We start from the raw sequence: 27,625 nt of genomic DNA on the forward strand, positions 1-27,625 counted from the left end.
ATTTATTTTTTTAAGTCATGCTCTTCTCACAGATCCACTATTGCTCCCATTTTGCCTCTTCTTGGATCCACCACTGTTCTTTGCTTTCTGGCCCCTGTCAGCTCAGCCAATTAATGGCAGCAGTATTAAACTTCCTCAGCCAGTGATTAGATGAGCATTAATTTCCTGTTTGTTGAGAAGGACCAGCAAGTAGGGAGGCCAGTGGGAAACCAGGAAGCAATGGTACAGAAGCAGCAGATGATTGCTTAGTATGGTGATATCAAGGTGTCTTTATTTTAAATTTTTCTTATGCAAGGCAACTTAAAAAGTGACCTTTTTCAAACACAAGTTGCCAGAGAAGGTTAGGGAAAAAGATGGAAGAAGTATTGAGCTGGTAGACATGTGTATCCAGCTCAATACTTCCATCTTTTTCCCTAACCTTCTCTGGCAACTTGTGTTTGAAAAAGGTCACTTTTTAAGTTGCCTTGCATAAGAAAATTTTAAATAAAGACACCTTGATATCACCATACTCATTGGAGTGCTGAAGTTTCTATGATGACATTTCTGCGGGCTAGGAACCCACAACCTTAGCACCAATTTCATCAGGACAAGAGTGCCACACCATCTCACTTTACTATCCTCTGAATAGGTCATCAGTATCTAACCGGTGGGGTCCGACACCTCACAGGAGCGCCGCTGCCTTCTCAAAAAACTGATCAGCAAGGGTCCGAACCCCACCGATCAGATACTGATGGCCTATACTGAGGATAGGTCATCAGTAAAAAAAAATAAAAATCTCAGAAAACTCTTTTAAGTTACAGTATCTATGCAGGGCAGATACTTAGAGGTGTTTTTTAATGTATTTCCCAGGGCATCAGCAGCCTCTTCAGCTCTCTAAAGGTGGTACGACTCCTGAGACTAGGCCGTGTGGCCAGGAAATTGGACCATTATTTGGAATATGGTGCTGCAGTGCTGGTTCTCTTGGTCTGCGTATTTGGACTTGTTGCCCATTGGCTAGCCTGTATTTGGTATAGTATCGGGGACTATGAAGTTATCGACGAAGCCAACAACACAACCAAGAATGAAAGCTGGCTTTACCAACTGGGAATAAGTATTGGTAGTCCTTATCGATATAACGCCTCTGGCACAGGGCAATGGGAAGGTGGACCCAGTAAGTACTCATTGTACATATCATCTCTCTACTTTACCATGACAAGCCTTACAACTATTGGATTTGGAAACATTGCTCCAACAACTGATGGAGAGAAGATATTTTCTGTTGCAATGATGATGGTTGGCTGTAAGTAAACTATTATCTCTTTTTATTATAAAGTATGATATGTATGTTTCCTTTTAGTTTCCGCCCATGAGCATTATTGCTGGCTTTGAGTCTGACTACATGGATTTAGTACGTGTGTAGATATCCAGCAGCACAGGTGTTATGAAAATTAAGACAATTAAGAATGAAATTACTACATTTATATTGCACGAACTTGGAGAAACTACCCTGTTGTCCAATCGACTCATCATCCATAGTGACATAATATCTAACACTAGCCAATGTCATTCATATTATATTTAATCACACACTAAGGAGAGAAATTACAATGCACATTTGTGTTTTGCACAGCAGAAAATGTAAATTTCAGAAAAAATTTCCTGTACTAGACGGAAATGTTGAGCTTTACTAGATGAAACTGTACTTCTACAGCTCACCATGTGGAAAGGCACGGTATTGCAGGTAAAACATCAAGTCAAGAAGCTGAGAATGAATGAACATGATGGGAAAATATTGAATTTCATATGGTAGATAAAAGTCACAACTACTTAGCAAATATATAAAGAGTTTGACGTGGAGGGGACATGGAGCATAGATGAGGAGGGTTGAAGGGTGAAAGAAAAAATGAAATATAATGTGCTGAGAAGGTCAAAACACCTTGTTAAGTTAGAAAGTATACATAGGAGATATGTTATTTTATTGAACAGAGCATGTTAGCCAGTTTTTCATATCTGGGAAGTCCATAAACTGTATACAACGGAGCCACACAAAATCAAAAGCATCCGATCTGTTATGGTCAAAGGTTGTGGGTTCTTCCATACTTAATACAGTTCTGGAAAGTATTGGGTGTGGTTTCTGAACCTTCAAAGTCTGGAAATCACCTGTCCGCTGTTCATCTTTATTGGAGATGGTGGATCTTTGCTGGTGGTTATAAATGCATAAGCAGAGTTTGTTTGTCCATGTGTGCTGCCATCGCTAAAGACAAAGATTTCGCTGGCTGTGTGTTGGTCTTTACCTTGGAAGCTCCGGTGTATTGTCAAGTAAAAGAGATTTATTTTGCCAAAAGCATGGGTATGCGGTGCGCTGACCCATTGTCTCCTTTAAATTGTGTGGCTGGAGAGACCCTCCATTAGGTGAGAGGTTGACTCTAACAATTAGGTAAAAAAGGGCAGCTGCAGTTATATTGAAAAAAAAATCTGAAGAGGTCAAGAAATTATAAAAGTAAATTGCAGCCACCCAGAGGGGCTTGTATTAGGGCAACTTCACCAAATGTGGAGCTTGGATCCAGTGTCAGAGGAACACCTCAAGCGCATATCTGAGACTGTGGGGTATATGCATTGGAGGTGATCCAGACACTGATACTAGAGTCTTCTCTTGGACATACTGTAACCTGATATTGAGCTCTTGTGCATGAGTGTGAAGATCCTAGATAAATCCTTGGTAAGTGGCTTTAATATGTCATGAGACAGTTATACTTTAAGATAAAAGGATGGCCATAAAAGATTAAGAAAAGCAAGTGCAGAGTTTAGAGTTTATTATAGGTGTCCTTATTTAAAGGACCACTGTCATAATTTACAGAAAGATATTTTTATTATTATCTATAATAATAAAAGCCCTGTGTGCCTGCGCTGTGTCCGTGCGTGTGTGCTGATGTTAAATACAATGACGATCATAGCTAAGGAGCAGAGACAGGAGAGGCAGAGAGAATCCTACATAAAAAAATCCCTGTGTGAGTGCGCTGTATCTGGTGTGTGCATCCAGTTTTGCACTGGGCATGCGCGGCGGGGTGTTCAATCAGGACACAGCACTCCACACGGACACAGCACTCCACACGGACACAGCGCTACACACAAGTTTCCCTGCAGGGTGTCAGCAGCCTGACTGCCCATAGATACCTTCGAGACCCTATAGGCAGGCCACAGCTCCCCCTCCGCCGTCCGCTCCTCTCTCGGCTTACCAGCAGCGTAGCGCACAAACAGCCTGTGTGCATGCGCCGCCTTCGCCATACAGACCTGATGAGAGGCCATGAAGGAGACGCGCAAATGTGCAGAATGCACCGCCCACACCTGCAAGCTGGCAAGTGGACTGCCGCCATTTTAGTTAGTCAGTCACAGTGCCATTTCTGTTCGTCAGTCATCAGTTACAGCACTATAACCCATATAGAGAGAAAACCCTGTCAGCAGTCTGACCTACCAGTCGCTACCAGCAGTCAGTGCCAGTCGTCCAGCTACAGCCACCAGTTACAGTGCCAGCTGTGTTAGCCACCAGTCAGTGTCAGCAGTCTCAGTCACCAGTCGCAGTAGCACCAGTCAGTGCCAGTCGTGTCAGCCACCAGTTTTACCCTCCAGTCAGTGTCAGCAGTCGCAGCCACCAGTCACAGTGCCAGCAGTCTCAGCCACAGCCAACAGTCTCGGCCACCAGCCACAGCCACCAGTCAGTGCCAGCAGTCTCAGCCACCAGTCAGTGCCAGTGCCATTTAATATAGACTGTTCCTACTAATGATTATGCACTATTGTTCTAGCGCTCGTAATTGTAACGGGCTTAATGTCTAGTATATTAATATACATTATTTCATCAGTTACAGCTGATACAACTTTGTTTGAATATCAACTTCCATACATGGTGGATTGGGTAGGGGACAGGAATCTATAGGCCTTGAACAGGGTCAGACCTTGGGTCCACCAGAGGAAATTAGTCTCAGGGCCCAGGCTCAGTATCATCAATAAGGTCTCACAGGTTTTGATAATAAAAAAATACACTCTTCTCCAAAGGCAGCTCCAAATGATATTTTCTCCTGGACCTTTAGGGTCAACTATGGTATCAGAACCTGGACCCACCAGAGGATCCTCTGGTTCTCTGGTGGGCCAGTCTGATGCTGGCCTTGAGACCAATGGGCTCTTTACTAACCACTGAAGTCATTATACACTTAATTTGGATTCATAAATTGCAAAGGAGAAAGCACTTACCGGTATGTCTTTTTATAGGGCAGTAGGTCACATCTGGCCATAGGTCCTTACACACTGCCTTAAAGGTACTGTCCAGACTACAAATATTGATAACCTATTCTCAGGATAGGTCACCGATATCAGATCGGTGATGGTCCGACATCACACTGGAGACAGCTCCATACACTGTGTAGTGGTTGTGGCAGGGTACTGAAGCTCATCTACTACTAAAATGAATGAGAACTTAGCTGCAGTGCGCCTGAGCAGGAAACTACACAGTGTATAGAGCCTTCTGCTTCCACTCTGTACACTGTATAATCTTTGGTGGTGCGCCTGATGGAAACAGCTGATTGAACCCCTTCCGTCTGATATCGATAGGATATGTCATCAATATATGTAGCCTAAACAGCCCCAGAATGGTCAGTTTGTCGCTGCTAGACAAACTAAGAGTTATAGCTATTCTATATACTGGTTACATGTTCACCTAGAACACGTATATTGCTCCTATCAGAATCTGACCAATCACAGAACACTTTCAATGTTGTTACATTACCTTCCATAAATCTGAAAAGTTTCTGTTCCTCTTAATTTACTTAGCAATGATTTTTTTGCTAATGTGCTAAACTCTGATCCATCCAGTTATTATGATAAATGCTTTAATCAGTTGAAATGTGCTACTAATGTTTTATTGATGTAAGAAGCGGTGGAAAATCCTCCGAGTAATTTTTCCAGCATGATTTGAATTACTTGCATTTAACGTACACTTTGAAATGATTTATTATTATGTGTAATTGATCTTGATTGCCTTGATTGAAGCGGATGAGACTGAAAATGCTGCGTCAAGTGATGAATCCAAACTGTATGTTTCCAAGGCTGAAGCACAATGCAATTTTCTGCCGACTGAGACAAACATTCAGCAAAACACAATAGCATGTAAGAGAAACAGCGGCGACCCTGTCCGAAGGTTGTGTAGGGTATTGGAGATCAGCTCCATGTGCCTCAATTGAGTTATTATGATGCCACATACAATCTATGGGCAGGTGTGGCCCTGGTTTTAGAAGAAAGCAACCACACCTTTCTACTCCTGTACTGTCCCTTTAAATGTATACATACAGCTTCCACTAGAGGGAGCAAACTGTAGACAGGTTACTTGAAACAAATGCTAGCTATATAAGACTGAGGTCTCATGTTTAACCTATATACATGGCATGACAGTGGCATCCGTCACCATAGGGTTCCATTGTCAAAGACAATATTTTTTATAGAGTTTTCTACTGGATGAAAAACTGCAGTATACTAAATTTTTACACCCCCACATATCATTTAAATGTGGGACAAAAAGGAAATGCAGCCTAAGTACAGATGCAGCCGAGCTTAACTTGATGGTTAACGCTTCAAGTAAACAATGGCAAGAAAATTGATGGCTTTTGTCACAAGATAACACAATTTTAGCTTGGCTACATCTGTATGTCATTCTGTTCCCCCTAGTGGCAGCCATGTTATGCAGCAATTTACTTATTTAGCAAATCTGTGCATAAGTATGTCAGTATATTTACGTGATAAATGTAATGACAGTGATACTTTAAAGGCTGTGTACGCATTTGCAAGCAACATTGCTCTAATTCATATAAAATAAAATAAAACAATTTTTCAGGCAGTTTATATTAAAAATACCCTATCGTTTAGTGTCTACAGCAATGGGTACAGACTGATTTGCATAGATGCAGTATGCTGTGCCAAAGTTTTGGTGTAATTTCATTGCAAATTGTTACATCTTGGGCTTTGCCTCCCCTACCCACTGAGTCATGCCTTTTTCTCGCTAAACTGCACCCCCTAGGCTTGCGAGGCATATTGGATTTTTATTTGCTTTGAATTGGATTCCTAAATAGGTCTAAAACTAAATGCTCACGAAAATGGCTACATTTTACGAAAAAGGTTTAGGAGCAATCACATTAGGAAATATGCAGATAAAATAATTACAAGAGGTTGTGCAAAATTTTCTCACCACTCCAATGCAGGACAATTCCAGATGCCCAAATAGATCTGGGATCCAGCCAACAGTGAAACAATGCAAGAAATCCCGCACCACACAGGAGTCCAGAAGTCCCAATAAAGGCCTTTAATGCAGGGTGTTCTGCACATGGACTTTTTAATGCATTGAAACTAAAGTGGAATATTTTTTTTTTCGGGATTCCCATGTGGTGCTGGATTTCTTCCATTGTTTCAAAGTATTGGGGTATGGACACACGGTCAGGTTTCCTAATGCAGTTTGGAAGCCAGAATCAGGAGTGGATAGTAAAAGAGACAAAGTACAAAAAACAGATACGACTTCTCGTGTTTTTTTAATTCATTCCTGGCTTCGAAAACTGCATCTGGAAACCTGACCGTGTGGCTGTATTCAAACCGCTGTAGTTTTAAAGTATATAAATGTGTTCTTGCCACTGATTCCTCTCAACCTGAAAGAAGCTATACAGATTGTCAGTCATACCTAGAGATGTCGCTGACAGCGTTGCCTGTTATGGGAGATATGTCCCAAGATCCCTGCTGAAAATGCTGATCACGTCACATTCTGCACTTCTGAACCCTTCACTCAAACAAATAGAAAGGGCCCCGTAGGGTGAAAGCTATTTTTCTTTTTTTTGTAAAATATAACGGAAAGCCTCCAACTTCCAAGTGTACAATTTTCAGATGAGCCTGGGGAAGAAGAGCTGTTAAATAAAAGATCTAGTCTAAATATAGCAGGAGTGACATTAAAGGCAAGTGACAGTATTTAGAAATAGACGTTTGGTTGCACTGACTCTCTTCACTGTATTTTTAGCAGGAGTACTCACAGAGCTGAAATTGTGGGTAACTCTTTTGTGAATGGTGAAAACTTTTAATTAAAGATAGAGCAGCTTAGCCCATTCAGTTGAATGGGACTGAGTTGTAACACCAGGTATCAAGGTCAGTGTGCTGGGAACCCCCCAGCCTCCCAGAAGGTGTTTTCCAGGGGAATATTTTTATTTAAAAAAAAGGGCATGATGAGTTAAAAAAATTATTACTCACCTCACTGCTGCTCCAGTCCTTGCTGCTCTGTACTTCCTGGCCTCAGGCTCAATACATAGGAAACTAACATTGGCTCAGCCAATCACTGGGTGATGCTGGTTACCGCTGCAGTCAGTGATTGGCTCGGCAGGCGGTTCAAGCCATTTCTTATTTGTTGAGCCCGGGTGATCAGGAATTAGAGGGCAGCAGGGACTGAAGCAGCATCGCTGAGGTTAGCAATCATTATTTTATTATTATTTTTATCCCAGTCTGCCCTATTTTTTAAATGTGTTCCTGTGGAATTATATCAGTCAGGTTTCTTCATGCCGTTTTGGAAGCCAAAACCAGAAGTGAATTAAAAAAAGAAAATAAATAGTATCTGTCCTTAATACTTTCTTTCTTTCTATGATCCACTCCTGATTTTAGCTTCCAAAACTGCATCAAGAAACCTGACCGCTTGGCCGTACACTTAGAATTATACAGCATTTCTTATAGAGGAGAATACTGCCATAATACAACACAATATGGAGCCTGAGCTTGCCAAATTGTGAGGGACCAATGCTGCTACCCTTATGTGGAAAAATTTATTCTACTAAGATAAAAGAAGATAAAAATACTATAAATACTGGCACTATATTTTGCTTCTTCATCACTAAAATGCTGAAACATATAAAGCAGACACCTAAATGAGGAGCTAAGTAATACTAAAGCACAGAGTCTGTTCATCATTACAGACATTTAGGCAGTTTCCACAGCTCTATGTAGTATACGGTATAATGCATTTGGAAAGTCTTTAGATCCTTTCACTTTTTCACATTTTCTGCTAAAATAAAAAAAAATTCAAGTTTTCCTCATCATTCTGCTCTCAATACCCCATAATGAAAAAGTACAAACAGAATATTAGAAATCTTTGCTAATTTATTAAAAAGGAAAAACTAAAATCTTGCATTGGTGTAAATATTCAGACTGTATCTGGGTATTTTCAATCATTCTTCTATGCAGATCCACTCTGTCAGGTTGGATGGGGGACGTTAGTGGACAGCCATTTTCAGGTATGTCCAGAGATGTTCACTTGGGTTCAAGTCATGCCTCTGGCTTGGCCACTCATACACATTCACAGAGTTGTCTCTAAGCCGCTTCTTTGTTGTCATTGCAGAGCTCAAGGTCATTGTCTTGTTGCAAGTAGGGCTGAAACGATTACTCGAATTAATTGATTAACTCAACACAAAAAAATCCTCTGTGTAAATTTTTTGCATCGATGATTCATTTGTGCCATGTGACCATGGAGTGTGAGTGAAGAGCTTGCTATTACTCACGCTCCGTGGTCACCCGCAGCGTGTGAAGAAGAGGATGGAAGATCTCTGGAGTGTCGTCAGTGCCCCTACAGGTAAGGTACGTATTGTAGTTCACTGGTACTGTGGCTGGGCACTGATGGCAGTGGGGGCAGTTGGTGGCATTGGGAGAGGAGCTGGTGGAATTGTAGGGGGAGCAACTGATAACATGTGGGAGCTGGTGGCATTGGAAGGGGAACTAGTGGCACTGGAGGAGCTGGTGGCACTGCTGGAGGAATCAATTGCATTGGAGGGGGAACTGATGGCACTGGGGGGAGCTAGTGACAATGAGGCAGGAACTTATGGCACTGGAGGGGGAACTGATGGCAGGGGAGCTGATGAGTTTTTATAGAAAATGTTCTTTTAATTAGCTTTTTCTTAGTAGAGTAATTGATTAATTGATGGATTAATCGGCAGAATACTTGATTACTAAAATAATCGATAGCTGCAGCCCTAGTGGTAAGGTGAACCCTCAGACAAGTCTAACGTCTAGAGCACTCTGGATCAGGTTTTCATTAAAGGGAACCTGTCACCATAAAAATGCTGAATAATCTGCAGGCAGCATGCTAAAGAGCAGGAGGAGCTGAGCAGATTGATGTATAGTTCTGTGTGAAAAGATTCCGTAAAACTTGTATTTTATTCATTAAAATTCCTGCTTATTTCTGGCTTTGAAGTCAAGGAGACGGTCCTATTATTGATTGACAGCCTTCTCTCTATGACTGTGTAGACAGAGATAGTTGTAAATTACTGATAGGACCACCTCCTTGACTTCAAAGCTCAGAATGAACCATAAAATCTAGATTTGTGGAGTGCTGCAGTTATGGTTGACCTTCTGGAAGTTTCTCCCATCTGCACACATGATCTTTGAAGCTCAGTCAGACTGATCATTGGGTTCTTAGTTACCTTTTCCCCTGACTACCTAGTTTGGTGGGGTGGCCAGCTTTAGAAAGAGTGCTGGTTGTTCCAAACTTGTTCCATTTAAAAATGATGGAGGCCACTGTGCTCTTGGGACTTTCAGTACAGCAGAATTTTCTTTGTCCCCTTCTTCCAGATCTTTGCCTCCACCTAATCCTTTCTCTGAGCTCTAAGTTATTTCCTCCTCCTGGCTTGGTTTTTGCTCATTGTCTGCTGTGAGCTCCTATATAGACAGGCCTGTGTCTTTCTAAATCATGTTTAATCAACTGAATTTACAACAGGAGGACTCCAATGAAGGTGTCAAAACATCTCAAAGTTAACAGAAATGGGAGGCCCAGAGCAAAATTTCCAGTGTTAAAGCAAAAGGTCTGAATTCTCATTATGAAATATTGAATGCAGATTGATGGGGGGAAACTTGATTTTTTTTTTTACATTTTGGCACCAGGCCACAACATAACAAAATATGAAAAAAGTGAAAGGGTCTGAGGACATTCTGAATGCATTGTATGTCAAATCGAGTCCACCTTCTGTATTAACCATCTGCTTCAGAGGCTAAACAGCCATCTGTCCGTGGTTTTATGGGATTGAGTTGTATTAAGTACATCTCACTTGAAACTAACCGACGTTACAGGCTTTCCGGTCATTTCTAAGTGTTTGATGCCCATTTTAGTATATTGCCTTATAGCAACAAGCTTCTCAGTTCTTACAAGCAAGTATGTATTGTCATTATAGTACATATATGAGATTATTTGGGTATAGACAGATAGTCATAGGACTGAATAGCATAACATTTTAATAGAGTCCTCCTACTGTATAAACGGGTATATATACATACTATAGATTCAGGCCTCATGCACAACTACTGTGTCTGTATTTCAGTCCACAAAGAAAGTATGTGCAAAATATGGATAAGTTCAGTATTTTGCTTACTCCTATCCATAGCAAGGGCTATTCTCATCCATGAATATGGTCAGGGGCAGGACCTTGGGTGAACAGATCCACAAAAAAAGGATGTATTCATGGCCCGTAGAAATGAATAGGTCAGCGTGATAGCCATGAAAAAAAATGGCAAGCATGGCTAGGAAAAAGGTAATTCAATGCATATAGGAACTCAGCTGGTAAGGGTGTGTCTGACAACAAAACTATTGACTGTTTCCTGTGACAACCATTAGAATTTTGACTGCAGCTGTGTTCAGTTTGTGACTCAGCACCAAAAATAAGGCCCCATTCAAACAACCATAGGGCCTGCAAACCATGGGTCTGCAAAACACGGGCACCGGCTGTATGAACCCTTTGACTTGAATGGGTCCGCGATCCACAAGATACGGCAAAAAGACATTTCCTATTTATGCGGAGGGTAGGCATGGACCCGAAAGCCCACAGAAACACATTGAAGCCTTACCGTGAGCTGCTAATGCCTCCTCACTTCAAAAGACCTTTATTTGCTGAAACTAGTTTACTCCTTTAATAATTAAGTTTATGCATTAAATGAAGAGCGGAGACTCTTTGGCAGGTCACCAGGCATCGTCAAAAGGCTCAACGCGATTAAGCTTTGATCCCTCTGAAAACACAGTATAACGCAGAGAAAGCTTGAAGAATTAACCAATATCATGTAAATGACCAAATAAAACAACTCTGCTCATAGCCAAATCACTGCCAATCAATCTATATAAAATATTATTCTTACACAGGGTTTTAGAGGAATCATTATAGTATGGAAATTTCAGAATAATTGAAAAGATTATCAATCTTAAAGTATAGCACCTTACTTGTAAATCTACTGTCAAATCAGAAGGCAGAATTATATAGGGATTTACTCTTCTTTGTCCCACACCTATTTATTTTTTATAGCTTTTAGACTTTTACTAGGCAAAATAGAAAAAAATTACTCATGCACATGACCATATTTTGTATCTTTGTCTAGTCCACATCCGTATGTCTATTCCACAAATTATAGAACATGTCCTTTTCTGGTACCATATTGTGGACAGGAATAGTCATTTCTAGTAATCGGAGTGAGAAAAATGTGGATTGCACACAAAAGGTGTCTGTATTTTGCAGATCCTTGTTTTGTGGACTGCAGTATGGACATGGTTGTGTGCCTGAAGCCTTAGAATTATTATGGGCAGCATGGTGGCTCAGTGGTTAGAACTGGCGCCTTGCAGCACTGGGGTCCAGGTTCAAATCTGTCCTTTTAGCTACAGCTCTCTCCCTATTACAGCCCAGGGGGCATGTCCTTTCTGCTGCAGCTCTCTCCCTGTAACTGTCACAGTAGCTCATGGCAGTTGAAGGATGGAACTGAGCATGTGCGACCACCTTAGTAGGTGGACCAGCACATCATAATACACCAGGATGTGCCATTACAATGAAGTAAAGAGAATATCTCACAACTGCAGCATTTTGTAACAGAAAATAATGAAGAAAAGTAACCAAATTTTTATGCTGAATTATATTAAAATAATACTTAAGGGTGGCCTTATAGAAAATACACTATAAATACTTTTTGCTTATAAAGAAAATATTGGCACTGATAAGATCTGCCAGATAAGAATGGAAACATTTTTGATTTCCTTCATCAGTATTTTGAGCTAGTCTGTCAGACACAGTCATTGCTAAAGACTATTTCCCTGCTAGCGTTCCCCGATGATGCTCCGCATAATACCAGCATCATCTTGTATTTATTTTCAGCTTTCACATGCCGTGATGTCCAGATATAGACTTCCCAGACATTGTTAATCATAAGAGTAATGCCGTAAACTCGGAAGGATGCAATGCAAGAAGAACCTGCATCAAATACACTGAACTAAGTTAATAGATCCTTAGTAAATATAGACAGATAACTTTGGATAAGTACTTCTTCTTTGTCCATATATATAGATAAGTCTTTGACATTGAATTAGCAAAGTTACGAAAAAAAAACACTCTTTCGACAGATATAGTAGATTTGTATTATTAGATGTTGCCAAAAATTGTGTATATCAACTGGATATTTTAAGTCTTTTCCAATCTTCATTTTGTAAAGGTTAATATTTTCTGTAATATAAGCTCTTCCTGGAATGAGGCTGGAAAGCTCTGCTGTGTGCTCTGACTGAAGCTCCCTCCCCCCTCTCACAGCATCAAAGTCTCATATACAGGTTCATACATAGAAACAGTAACTTGATCCCCCTCCCTCCTGTCTTCTATTTACTGTTTTTACACTAGATGTATTTTTGGTGAATGAGGAGCTTTCTGGGCATTCATAGAGATGTTTTAGCTATTACTACCCAATAGAATGGCAATTCTGAAGCATATTTTCTTAGTATTATGGCCCGCAGTTGCAAATGCTGTCTGACACACAGTGTAAACTTAGTCCAGGTAGTCATAAGATGCACCAGATGTATCACGGTGCAATAGATTTGATGCATCTTGTACACAGTTAGCTACTTTCTTAATTTTAAGCCTACTCTTTGTTGTATCAAAGAAGGTAGAGACTCCTCTGATAAAACTTGACTTTTAAGTAAATAGGATTAAAACTAATCAACATCTAATGATTTAACATATAGAAATATTTCAGATAAAAGCATGCCAATTGCATCATGATCCCTACACAGACTGATGTTTAGTTATATTATAGTTGGTTTCTATAGTTCCCTCTTTGGTTTATTTCCTAGGGTCTGTATTATAAATTGATTACCTGCTAATATCAGACCAAAGTTGGTCATAAGTTCAGTTATATCCCTGGGAGATTTGGGTAACCAATATCAATAATTGTTTGAGTATGACCAATTTTCTCCCAAATTTTACCTCATTGAATACAAATTGCCACTAGTTTTTTTTAATATCATACTCCCCTTATTAATGATAAAGACAAGCTTCACCAATTAACGGTAGGTGCGTTCCACTCTGTATCCAATAGGAAGCGTAAAAGCACCTGTATGAGCCTACACAAGCCACTATCTGGTTGAATGTTTAGGCGCTGTGTTCCATCTTGAAAAGCAGTGCTCCCTGCTCTTAACAAGAAGTAGGTGGGCTTGTCTTGGCTGTATCTAGTGAAGTCTCACTAAACTCTGGCAGCTTGCCTATGTTTAAACCTAGTGTGTCTTCCAGTGTGCGATGCACAACCGGAAGTAGAAGTGACTATGGGTAATAGATGGGGTATATAGGGTAGTGTCATACAGTTATTACATGCTCCATACAACTAGGTGCGAGCATCTATGGCGTATTAGTCCATCTTCATATGGTCCTTTGATGAGCCAACTAATTGTTGGGGAAACGCGTTGGAACGTGGTTGGAATTGGCATTTATTACAAGGTCCCCATAGGGTTCCTGTCGGGAAGGGTGATCTGCCAGTAGGCAAGGGTTTTGTAGGGATATCTGAGGGTTAGAAGAGAGTGATCCCAACCATTATCTATATGTATGATCCACTGACTCAGCAAACTGTAAGTAAGGTGGGCTGGGTGCATTGACAAGGGAGTGACAGTCCCAGATATTATCATTCAGTGTTGACCTTAAAGAATGCAAAAACAAAGCATAACTAAAAAGCTTCATAATAAAAATCATATATATTTTAGTCATATTTAAAAGAAGAATACAATACTGAACTCGTCTTTATATTATGACTAGCAGAAGGACTCGGCTTCACACGGGTATGTATCATCTATTTCATTTAATATTTCTGTGTGTCGTTAAAATATATTGGCAGTATCCCCCCATAACAGTGACCTCTACAGCACCCTTCCCCACTCTCTGCTGAGCTGTGTATCTAATCCTATCCTGTGTGATACTGTCTACTGAGCTGTGTATCTAATCCTATCCTGTGTGATACTGTTCGCTGCGCTATGTATCTAATCATATCCTGTGTGATACTGTCTGCTGAGCTGTGTATCTAATCCTATCCTGTGTGATACTGTCTGCTAAGTTGTGTATCTAATCCTATTCTGTGTGATACTGTCACGGTAGGTAGGTAAGCAGGGAAATATCCAAACACAGGGAAAACAAACAGAACAATTGACTAGGCCCAAAAGCTAGGGAGAAAAGGGTCACCTCCTAGAGATCCCTAAGGCTTTCCCTATACTGCTGTGCACATGTGCATACCCTTTTGGTGGATATTCACATGCCCTCGTGCCTAAGTCTATACACCCTGGGAAAACCCTGAGCAGTAGGGAAAAGGGAAGAGGCGACCTGCTTCTTCAAACAGGAGGAAGTAAGTGTCTCCCTAGAGTCCTAGAAAAAGACACCAAGGGAAAAAACAGAGAGGACTTATCTTGATCTGAGCTGGAGCAGACGATGCACAGCACATCCAAAGCCCACAGGAATGAACTATAACCCGCACAGGCCACTGGTAGAAGGAGGAATAAATAGCCTTGCTAACAATCAACCCAGTACACCTGAGGGAAGGTGGATCCAGCTCAAACACAAACCAAAACAAAGAAAAGAGTCAGACATGTGCAGTCAGCCTGACAGATCTCCGCACATTCACAGGGCAAGGCAAAACAGATACTGTCTGCTCAGCTGTGTATATAATCCTATCCTGTGTGATACTGTCTGTTGAGTTGTGTATCTAATCCTATCCTGTGTCATACTGTCCGCTGAGCTATTTATCTAATCATATCCTGTGTGATACTGTCTGCTGAGCTGTGTATCTAATCCTATCCTGTGTCATACTGTCCGCTGAGCTATTTATCTAATTATATCCTGTGTGATACTGTCTGCTGAGCTATTTATCTAATCATATCCTGTGTGATACTGTCTGCTGAGCTGTGTATATAATCTTATCCTGTGTGATACTCTCTGCTGAGCTGTGTATCTAATTCTATCCTGTGTCATACTGTCCGCTGAGCTATTTATCTAATCATATCCTGTGTGATACTGTCTGCTGAGCTGTGTATCTAATCCTATCCTGTGTGATACTGTCTGCTGAGCTGTATATCCAATACTATCCTGTGTGATACTGTCAGCTGAGCTGTGTATCTAATCCTCTCCTGTGTGATACTGTCTGCTGAGCTGTGTATCTAATCCTATCCTGTGTGATACTGTCTGCTGAGCTGTATATACAATACTATCCTGTGTGATACTGTCAGCTGAGCTGTGTATATAATCTTATCCTGTGTGATACTGTCTGCTGAGCTGTGTATCTAATCCTATTCTGTGTGATACTGTCTGCTGAGCTGCGTATATAATTCTATCCTGTGTGATACTGTCAGCTGAGCTGTGTATATAATCTTATCCTGTGTGATACTGTCTGCTGAGCTGTGTATATAATCATATCCTGTGTAATACTGTCTGCTGAGCTGTATATCCAATCCTATCCTGTGTGATACTGTCTGCTGAGCTGTATATCCAATACTATCCTGTGTGATACTGTCAGCTGAGCTGTGTATATAATCTTATCCTGTGTGATACTGTCTGCTGAGCTGTGTATATAATCTTATCCTGTGTGATACTGTCTGCTGAGCTGTGTATCTAATCCTATTCTGTGTGATACTGTCTGCTGAGCTGTGTATCTAATCCTATCCTGTGTGATACTGTCTGCTGAGCTGTGTATATAATCTTATCCTGTGTGATACTGTCTGCTGAGCTGTGTATATAATTCTATCCTGTGTGATACTGTCTGCTGAGCTGTGTATCTAATCCTATCAGTGTGATACTGTCTGCTGAGCTGTGTATCTAATCCTCTCCTGTGTGATACTGCCTGCTGAGCTGTGTATCTAATCCTATCCTGTGTGATGCTGCCTGCTGAGCTGTGTATCTAATCCTATCCTGTGTGATACTGTCAGCTGAGCTGTGTATATAATCTTATCCTCTGTGATACTGACTGCTGAGCTGTGTATATAATCTTATCCTGTGTGATACTGTCAGCTGAGCTGTGTATCTAATCATATCCTGTGTGATACTGTCTGCTGAGCTGTGTATCTAATCCTATCCTGTGTGATACTGACTGCTGAGCTGTGTATATAATCTTATCCTGTGTGATACTGTCTGCTGAGCTGTGTATCTAATCCTATTCTGTGTGATACTGTCTGCTGAGCTGTGTATCTAATCCTATCCTGTGTGATACTGTCTGCTGAGCTGTGTATATAATCTTATCCTGTGTGATACTGTCTGCTGAGCTGTGTATATAATCTTATCCTGTGTGATACTGTCTGCTGAGCTGTGTATCTAATCCTCTCCTGTGTGATACTGTCTGCTGAGCTGTGTATATAATCTTATCCTGTGTGATACTGTCTGCTGAGCTGTGTATCTTATCCTATCCTGTGTGATACTGTCTGCTGAGCTGTGTATCTAATCCTATTCTGTGTGATACTGTCTGCTGAGCTGCGTATATAATCTTATCCTGTGTGATACTGTCTGCTGAGCTGCGTATATAATCTTATCCTGTGTGATACTGTCTGCTGAGCTGCGTATATAATCTTATCCTGTGTGATACTGTCTGCTGAGCTGTGTATCTAATCCTATTCTGTGTGATACTGTCTGCTGAGCTGTATATCCAATACTATCCTGTGTGATACTGTCTGCTGAGCTGTGTATCTAATCCTCTCCTGTGTGATACTGTCTGCTGAGCTGCGTATATAATCTTATCCTGTGTGATACTCTCTGCTGAGCTGTGTATCTAATCCTCTCCTGTGTGATACTGTCTGCTGAGCTGTGTATCTAATCCTATCCTGTGTGACACTGTCTGCTGAGCTGTGTATCTAATCCTATTCTGTGTGATACTGTCTGCTGAGCTGTGTATCTAATCCTATCAGTGTGATACTGTCTGCTGAGCTGTGTATCTAATCCTCTCCTGTGTGATACTGCCTGCTGAGCTGTGTATCTAATCCTATCCTGTGTGATGCTGCCTGCTGAGCTGTGTATCTAATCCTATCCTGTGTGAGACTGTCAGCTGAGCTGTATATCCAATACTATCCTGTGTGATACTGTCTGCTGAGCTGTGTATATAATCTTATCCTGTGTGATACTGTCAGCTGAGCTGTGTATCTAATCATATCCTGTGTGATACTGTCTGCTGAGCTGTGTATCTAATCCTATCCTGTGTGATACTGACTGCTGAGCTGTGTATATAATCTTATCCTGTGTGATACTGTCTGCTGAGCTGTGTATCTAATCCTATTCTGTGTGATACTGTCTGCTGAGCTGTGTATCTAATCCTATCCTGTGTGATACTGTCTGCTGAGCTGTGTATATAATCTTATCCTGTGTGATACTGTCTGCTGAGCTGTGTATATAATCTTATCCTGTGTGATACTGTCTGCTGAGCTGTGTATCTTATCCTATCCTGTGTGATACTGTCAGCTGAGCTGCGTATATAATCTTATCCTGTGTGATACTCTCTGCTGAGCTGTGTATCTAATCCTATCCTGTGTGATACTGTCTGCTGAGCTGTGTATCTAATCCTATTCTGTGTGATACTGTCTGCTGAGCTGCGTATATAATCTTATCCTGTGTGATACACTCTGCTGAGCTGTGTATCTAATCCTATCCTGTGTGATACTGTCTGCTGAGCTGTGTATCTAATCCTATCCTGTGTGATACTGTCAGCTGAGCTGTGTATATAATCCTATCCTGTGTGATACTGTCTGCTGAGCTGTGTATATAATCTTATCCTGTGTGATACTGTCAGCTGAGCTGTGTATCTAATCCTATTCTGTGTGATACTGTCTGCTGAGCTGTGTATCTAATCCTATCCTGTGTGATACTGTCTGCTGAGCTGTGTATCTAATCCTATCCTGTGTGATACTGTCAGCTGAGCTGTGTATATAATCTTATCCTGTGTGATACTGTCTGCTGAGCTGTGTATCTAATCCTATCATGTGTGATACTGTCTGCTGAGCTGTGTATCTAATCCTATCCTGTGTGATACTGTCAGCTGAGCTGTGTATATAATTCCATCCTGTGTGACAACCTGGTAAATTAAAGTGAATTTATATTGGCTGATACATGTCATATGACTGAATATTTAAGGACCTGCGAACTGCTAAATCCCGTGATCAGTTGTTATGGAAACCTGGAATAGGACCTGCAAACTTCTATTGGCTGATAAGGGACATGTGACCTTGTGTATGGTAGTTGGCATGGCATATGAAGAGAAACAGTTGCAGGCTTGTATTTGGCTAATGCAGTTAATTTTTGGGGAATATCTCATAAACGGTACAACCTAGAGAGCTGAGACCCGCTCTGAAACCTTCCCGGACACCTGATGTACCTGTGTGCCAAATTTGGTAAAGATCGGTCCAGTCATTTGATCGGGCATGAAGAACAGACAGATGTCCAGACAGAAACTCATTTTTATATATATGAAATAAATCCAACAATAATTTTTAAGCTTTGTGTGGGAAATGCTGACTTTTAAAATAACAAAATATGCTGTTTTATAACAGGGAAAATGATGTAAAACATTTGTTCTTTATACTCAATGGGTAGGCAAATGTGTCACATTAAATATAGGCTTTCTCCATCCTGTTTTACAGTTCAGTGAGTGAAAATCCAGCTTAAAAAAAAAAGCACGTTTCACCGGTTTAGTGCTAAATAGACACCACTGCAGCCAACATCATTGCCTGTCCTGCCTTTTTATGGAATTTGTTTTTTTAGTTCAGTATAGGAGATTTTTTTAATTTTTTATTTTTTTTATTTTTGCATTTCCAAACAAATGATTTGAAGGCAGAAGTAATTGCTTTTTGAACTATGCATCAATGGAATAAACAAGGTAAATGGATTTACCACAGAACCTTTGTTTTATGAGCAGCTGATTATGCAGCGGAGCATACTTTCTATACGCTTAAATATGCCCATATGATGATTTTAAAAAGGAAAAGATAGCTGCTATAGCTGCCACAGTTGTGTTTTATAAGTTATAGTTAATATGTACATGTATATTATCTCATGTATATATTTTTAGCTGTAGTGCAGCCAAAAATTTTGTGTATAACCTGCATATTTTGGGTCATTTTCTCTCTAATCTGTGCTTAGTGAGTGAGCCCTAGAGCGAAGATAAGGAGTTGTGGTGCATGCTCTGACTGATGCTTCCTCTCCCCCTCTCACAGCATGGCTGTAGAAAAAATAAAATAAATCATAAAAGGGCAGATCTATTAATCTTATAGATGGCATAAACTTAGATAGGACCTTTAGACGTGCACCAGCTCTAACATAGTGGCATATGTATAGACACTTTTGTATAACATTATAACTATTGGAGGACTTATTTTGAGGCAGAATTTTATACCAGGATTGTGGGGCAATGTTGGCATAAAAATAAATAAATAAATCACATATTGGGCCATGTCTGGTTGACAGATTACTGGGAGGGGCTGGAGAAGATCCAGCGGTCATGGTCTATATCGGAACCAATGAAAAAGTTAGAGGTACGTGGAGCGTCCTTAAAAATGATTTTAGGGATTTAGGTCAAAAGCTTAGGGCAAGGACCTGAAAGGTAGTATTTTCCAAAATACTACCGGTCCCACGAGCCACACAAGAAAGGCAGCGGGACATTAGGGAGGTTAACAAGTGGCTCAAGAACTGGTGTAGGAAGGAGGGGTTTGGTTTCCTGGAGAACTGGGCCGACTTCTCTGTTGGCTACAGGCTCTATCATAGGGATGGGCTGCACCTTAATGAGGAAAGGGCAGCTGTGTTGGTGGAGAAGATGGCTAGAAGGTTGGGGGAGTGTTTAAACTAGGGACTGGGGGAGGGTAATTACGTTATAGGATGGGAAGATAGTGCAGATAGGTAATTGGGGGGCAAGGTAATGGGACTGGGGGAGGGACTAGAACAGCTCAAATTCACTGAAAACCACTAAATCAAAACATAGCCTTTAGTTGATTATTTAATACCAATTCAACCAAATAGATATACAATAAAGAAGAAATAAATAAAATAAAGCAAGATTTATATTTCGATCTCATATGGTTTTAGGTGGTTATAGTAGACATACCATTAGTATAGGGTGTGGCACAGTATCCCTATTGATGTCCCTATCTCTGCCGCCCTGCCTACAAACGGAATAGCTACAAACGGTATGTCTACTATACCCACCTTCAACCATATGAGATCGAAATATAAATCTTGCTTTATTTTTTTTCTTCTTTATTGTATATCTATTTGGGTGAATTGGTATTAAATAAATAATTAAAAGTTATGTTTTAAATAAGTGTTTTTCAGTGAATTTTAGAAGTATTCACCACTATCTACAATAGTTCCCTTGGACGGATGTATGTCCTTTCTGTGAAGTCTAGAACAGTTCAGAAGGAAAGGTGTAGGGTACAAAATATACATAAACCTCTTAAATGTATGTATACTAATGCCAGAAGCCTGACTAATAAAACTGGGGAACTGGAATTAGTGATGTGTGAGGAGGACTATGACATGGTGGGAATAACTGAGACATGGCTGGATGATAGCTATAACTGGGCAGTTAATGTACAGGGTTACAGTCTGTTTAGAAAGGATCGCCAAAACCGGAGAGGGGGAGGGGTCTGCCTTTATGTAAAGTCCTGTCTAAAGCCCACACTCCGGGAAGACATAAGTGAGGGACATGAACATTAGTGATGAGTTGCAGGGGCAATATTCGAATCTGCAATATTTTGTGAATATTTGGGCGAATATTTGTCATATTCGTGATCTTTAATCATTATTTTCTTGATTGCGAAAATCAGCAATCGGAAAATTTGCGATATGAGAATTCGCAATACGAAAATTCACGATCAACACTACTCCTAAAATCAAAGATATTGTAGTAGAGATGGGAAGTTCGAATCTTTTACATGAATCGGTTGATTTGAATCAGTTCATTCAAAAGAACTGATTCATGAATCAAATCTTCTATTCACTTGCTGAGTCGGCTGACAAACAAGTGAACCGAAGCTCAGGTGGTGCGCAATGCGTATGCGCAGTTGATCGAATCTTCAATTCACTTGCTGAGTCGGCTCCCGGCTGAAGCTGAACTGAAGCTCAGGAGCCGGCTAGGTAATAAGTGTTACATCAGTGGTGACCTGACTAATGTCTAGAACAGAAAGGGAGAGCTAGGGGCACTGATGTGGGCATTATACTGAGTAGGAGGGCACTTCTGGAGGCATTCTATTATATGGATGGGTGCTTAGCGGCATTATACTGAGTGGAGGGCACTTCTGGAGGCGTTCTATTGTATGGAGGACACTTAAGGGCATTATACTGCTGCAACCTGGTCATTATACTTGTATTGTTCTGGTGACACACAATTCTTTTAACTCAAAGAATCTAATGAGTCTACTAACTAAGTAGACTCATTTGATTATTTTAACTAGTAGACTCATTAGATTCTTAGACTTAGTGTACAACTCAGTGCTTGTGCTTCACAGATCTGATTGGTTGCTGGGCGGGGAGGGGCTGGCAGAAGCTTGGCTTCCACTCTAGGATCATATTACACAAGACCTGCTGATAGAGTCTCTGCTATGTACTGAGTCTGACTGAACTGTTTCAAACAGATCATCTCAGTCAGATGAATCGACTCCTCCAGTTCAGTGAAAGGTATCGATTCAAAAGAACGATTCGTTCATGAACCGGACATCATGAACGAATCTGATTCGTATCAAGGAAGGGGATGAGTGGAAGACAGCTTTTAACACCCCGAAGAGGCATTATGAAAATCTAGTCATGCCTTTCGGTCTGACCAATGCTCCTGCTGTCTTCCAACATTTCGTTAATGACATTTTTAGTCATCTTATCGGCAGGTTTGTGGTGATATACCTAGATGATATCTTAATTTATTCATCTGATCTGAAAACACATGAGGTGCATGTCAGACAAGTACTACAGGTCCTACGGACGAATAAATTATGTGCGAAAATTGAAAAGTTGCCGTTCTGGAAATACAGTTCCTGGGATATCTATTATCTGCTTCAGGTTTCCGTATGGATCCTAGGAAGGTCCAGGCAATTTTAGATTGGGATCTTACTGAGAACCTTAAAGCACTGCAACGGTTCTTGAGTTTTGCAAATTTCTATAGAAAGTTCATTAAAAATTATTCTGTGATTGTCAAACCCCTTACTGACATGACTAGGAAGGGGACTGATTTTTATAAATGGTCTGACATCGCTAAAATTGCATTTTCCTCTTTAAAAGAGAGGTTTACCTCAGCACCTGTACTAATTCAACCTGATGTCTCCCAGCCTTTTATTGTTGAAGTAGATGCGTCAGAGGTGGGAGTGGGGGCGGTGCTGTCTCAGGGTCCGTCTCCTGGCAAATGGCGTCCTTGCGCTTTCTTTTCTAAAAAACTATCTGCAGCGGAGAAGAACTATGATATTGGCAATAGGGAACTATTAGCTATTAAACTAGCGTTTAAAGAATGGCGTCACTTCTTAGAGGGGGCAGTCCACCCCGTCACTGTGATTACGGACCACAAAAACCTTCTGTACCTCGAATCGGCTAAGCGTCTCACCCCTAGACAAGCTAGGTGGTCGCTATTTTTTACCAGGTTTAACTTTTTCATCACCTATCGTCCTGGGGCAAAAAATACCAAGGCAGACGCATTATCTCGTAGTTTCCCTGGAGGGGGTAATGTTGGTGATCCGGTACCCATTTTACAAAGAGGAGTGGTTGTCTCTGCTGTACACTCTGTTCTGGAGGGAAAGGTGTTAGAGGCCCAGGGGGACACCCCGGTCTCTTGCCCCTCAGAGAAATTGTTTGTACCGTTAAACCTGCGTCTCGAATTATTGAAGGAACATCATAATTCTGCACTTGCTGGGCACCCGGGTAGTAAAGCAACCTTGGAGCTATTGTCTCGTCGTTTTTGGTGGCCAAGGTTGCGTCAGGATGTAATGGATTTTTGGTCTACTTGTTCTACTTGTGCACGCGCGAAAGTCTCTCATACACGTCCAGCAGGGTCTTTATTGCCACTTGTCATTCCCAATAGGCCATGGACACATCTATCAATGGATTTCATCACTGACTTACCTTTGTCTGCGGGTAAAACAGTTATCTTGGTAGTAGTAGACAGGTTTAGCAAAATGGTACACTTTATTGTGTTACCCGCACTTCCTAATGCTAAGACTCTTGCTCAGGTGTTTATCAGTGAAATCGTGAAGCTTCACGGGGTCCCTTCCGATGTTGTTTCGGATCGGGGAACCCAGTTTATTTCAAAGTTTTGGAAAGCTTTTTGTTCCCGTTTAGGGGTACACTTGTCCTTTTCCTCAGCTTTCCATCCTCAGTCAAAAGGACAGACTGAGCGTACCAACCAAAACCTTGAGACATACCTAAAGTGTTTTGTGTCTGAAAACCAAGAGGTGTGGTCATCATATTTACCGTTAGCTGAGTTTGCTATAAATAATCGCCGTCAGGAATCCACTGGCAAGTCACCATTTCATATGGTTTTCATCCCCAATTCTGTACTTTTAAAAAAGGGGGGTCATCAGGGGTTCCCGAAGAGGAACGGTTTTCGTCATCTCTTTCATCTGTATGGCAGAAGGTGCAAGCTAACTTGAGAAATATGGGAGGTAAATATAAATGCATGGCTGATAAGAAACGGTCGCCAGGTTCGGACCTAGGAGTGAATGACTATGTGTGGTTATCTACTAGGAATATTAAGTTAAAGGTTCCCTCTTGGAAACTGGGTCCTAGGTTCATTGGTCCTTACAAAATAGTAGCCATCATTAACCCCGTGGCTTTTCGCCTGGAGCTACCTCAGACTTTTAAAATCCATAACGTCTTCCATAAGTCGTTACTCAAAAACTATGTTCCACCTCTAGAACCGTCACTGCTGCCACCTCCTCCTGTTATTGTTGATGGTAATCTGGAGTTTCAAATATCAAAAATTGTTGATTCTCGTCGCGTCCGCCGCTCTCTTCAATATCTGGTGCATTGGAGGGGTTACGGTCCCAAAGAAAGAATGTGGGTTCCAGCATCAGAGGTAAACGCCAACAGGTTAGTTCAGGCTTTCCATGCCTCTCATCCTGAGAGACCTGGTCCTGAGTGTCCGGAGGCCCCTCGTGGAAAGGGGGGTACTGTCACGAGGGTGTCAAGAGCCACGTCTGACTCCGTTATACCCGGGGTCAGGAAGTCGCAGCGGGTGGCTGCGCGCTCTATGTCTAAAGATCATGCTGCTTCTTAATGATAGCTTTCTGTGTTTGCCTTGCAATCCTTTTTGTCTCACTCAGGGATCCGTAGCTTTTTCTCCTCAGCTGTTTTTTGTCTGTCACTCCCAACCTCCTTATATTCTCCTCTGCCACTTCTCTGGTTGCCAGATATAGAGCTTCCTGCCTGGACTTCTATACTGACCCACTGGAGCTGTGTAGCTGTGATTCCTGGTTGTTGTTCCAGAACGTTACACTCCGGATCCCTGTTGGGCTTCTGTTGTTCGCTGTTTTTGCCCACCTGGGATTATATGTTTTGTCTGTATTGTCTGTCCTCTCCTTGGTGTTTTCCTTTAGTGTTAGTGGTGCGGACTATTGTTCCCACCGCCCTATTCACTACCTAGGGCTCATCTTAGGGAAAGCCAGGGTTTAGGCACGTGATCGGCATACGGGTGAGAAACCTGTCTAGGGACGTCAGGGCAGTCAGGTGCCAGCCTCAAGGTGAGTTAGGGGTCACCACCTTTCCCTCTCCCTTGGACAGGGCCTTCCCTTTTCCCTCCCTTTGCGTCACGTACGTGATCGGTACGCCGGTTGTGATACCCCTTTCCTGAGAACCCACACTCCTTTTCCAGTAATTCCCATCCCCTTGTTGGGTTAGGGCAGATAACTTCTATAAACCTAGATGCACCAAATTGCACCACATTTAGGCACAATTTACGTCAAATTCTAGGTGTACTCATTTTAGTAAATATGTGCCAAAATGGGTTTTAAATGGCATTAGGGTGGTCGAGTACAGGTTACTAAACATCTGAATGGAAATTCGCTGCCCTAGTTTTGGTTGGATCCAAATGCAGACTGACTTTTCAGACAACTATGCTCTTCTAGAACCCTGAGCCTTAGGGGATGATCTAAGCTACCATGAAGAAACGGTATCATATATCCTTATGCGGACTTATTTTTGTAAATATCTCTGTAGGGGGAAAGTGGTAGAGACTTGTGAAAGCAATACATAGTATTGTCCATTAGACTGGATCTACCCCCAAAAAATGAGTAGACCAGCTCGCATTGTTTGAGCACTTAATTTCCTCTTTAATTTCTCTTACTCCTCTTGCTAAAGTGTAAATGTACTGTAAACCCATTTATACAACTATAGTATCAGTTTGGAAAAGGAGCATCAAATGAGCAAATTAAAGAAACGTGTTTTGTGTGGTAAGGGACCGTCTACCATTATTGTCTGGGGCCCAATCAATTCTTAGTCCCATAGTTATGTAATTAATTGAGTTGACTTTGGAACTAATTTTGGTTGGATCCAAATCATACATACCACTAAGATCTATTTCTTTTGGGTTGACTTGCAAATAGCCCATTAGATCTTAGACTGTATAAAAAAGCAAGAAAGTCCAGCTCATCTGCTAGGATCCATGGAAGTGTGATGGAAACACGCAAAAATACTAAAGAACAGGAGAGAAATCCAAAGCCAAATAAAACTGAGCTCTTTATTGAACAAAACGGAGATCTTTATTAAAGCGCGTAGATTCAAATTGCATAGATGTTCTGCTGTTTAGTTTTTCCAGTTTTACGACTCTTTAATAAAGATCTACACTTTATTTGAAGCTGGATTTCTATCCTGTACTTAACTAGATCTTAGACGATAACAAAGATTACAATGAAATTAAAAGTGGATCTTATTCTTCACATGTTCTGTAGAGATGGGGGGTGGACTAAGAAAATAATTTCCCCTGACAGGCTCAAAGAACTCTACTGACCTAGTCTTTTTGTCCGCAACAATCATGTCTTACTGTGGCCAATAACTAAAAGCCTGCCTTAACTACTCCATCTGTTCTACAGATTATGCTTTCACATTTTTTACCATAATGATCATACAGTTCAGTTGAAACAAGCTGAAGGACCAATTCCCCACAATTTAATGATATAATAAAAATAAGCATGATGACCGATCAACATTTAGCCTTCATACTATTCATCTTGTGAATTTAAATTGGATAATTGAAGGTACAAGCACTTGTGGTGGCTCAAACTGAGGGAGAACCAGCATACCTTGAGCTAACTTTTGTGTAAAGCCTATGAAGAACATACAGGGTAAATGAAGTCTGTGTGTCCCGGCTGCTCGGCAAATGAGCTGGCTTGTTGACACCAGTCTGCTGATTGGCTGAGCAGCTGTGACGCAACCTCCCCACATATGTGCCCTGTCTTTACGGATTTCTACAGAAGCCTTCAATCCACAGAGGGTGCCAGTATAGAGTAGTAAAAGTGTAGCATAGAAGAATCATTCAGTGAAGATTACATCACAAGAGAGTCAGTTTGCCAATGCGAAGTGCCTGCTAGCTGAATTGGAATTGATGGAGAAATGGCTGCGCTTGCGCTGCTTGCCTTACTCTTTCAATAAATCCCATAAACCTCAATAGAGAGAGCAGAGTGGAAGCACGGCCATCTCTCCATTATAGGGGTTGTACAGTGTATACAATTTTTGCCTAAAGGCTGCTAGTGTTTTAAAATAATACAATAACATATACTTTGCCTACCAGTTTAAGCTGGTGCTGCTCCTGTTCCCATGAGTTACTGCTAGGCAGTGTCACCTGAAATAACATACACTGGACCGTTTAATCCAGGGGGAGGAAGAAGAATTGCAAGTGGTGAGAAATGTTGTCCAGCTATGTTGTATCTGTCGATTTTAATAAATTCAAAATAAAAACAAGTTTTAGTGTTTTGGTGAATGATGCAGATTCTACAGTCGTGGCCAAAAGTTTTGAGAATTACATAAATATTGGAAATTGGAAAAGTTGCTGCTTAAGTTTTTATAATAGCAATTTGCATATACTCCAGAATGTTATGAAGAGTGATCAGATGAATTGCATAGTCCTTCCTTGCCATGAAAATTTACTTAATCCCCAAACAAACTTTCCACTGCATTTTATTGCTGTCATTAAAGGACCTGCTGAGATCATTTCAGTAATCGTCGTGTTAACTCAGATGAGAATGTTGACGAGCACAAGGCTGGAGATCATTATGTCAGGTCTGATTGGGTTAAAATGGCAGACTTGACCTGTTAAAAGGAGGGTGATGCTTGAAACTATTGTTCTTCCATTGTTAACCATGGTGACCTGCAAAGAAACGCAT

At 41.1% G+C, this 27,625-nt stretch overlaps 1 protein-coding gene across 1 annotated transcript in view; it reads left to right on the forward strand.

Annotated features, from left to right (window-relative positions):
- Positions 1 to 27,625, forward strand: part of KCNH5 (potassium voltage-gated channel subfamily H member 5) — a 283,707-nt gene that overhangs the window by 115,238 nt on the left and 140,844 nt on the right. Inside the window, 1 exon segment of the mRNA XM_044272468.1 lies at positions 850 to 1,279. Coding sequence (XP_044128403.1) covers positions 850 to 1,279 — 430 coding nt within the window.

The sequence above is a fragment of the Bufo gargarizans genome, chromosome 11 (genome assembly GCF_014858855.1).
Source record: "Bufo gargarizans isolate SCDJY-AF-19 chromosome 11, ASM1485885v1, whole genome shotgun sequence".
Lineage (NCBI taxonomy): Eukaryota > Metazoa > Chordata > Amphibia > Anura > Bufonidae > Bufo > Bufo gargarizans.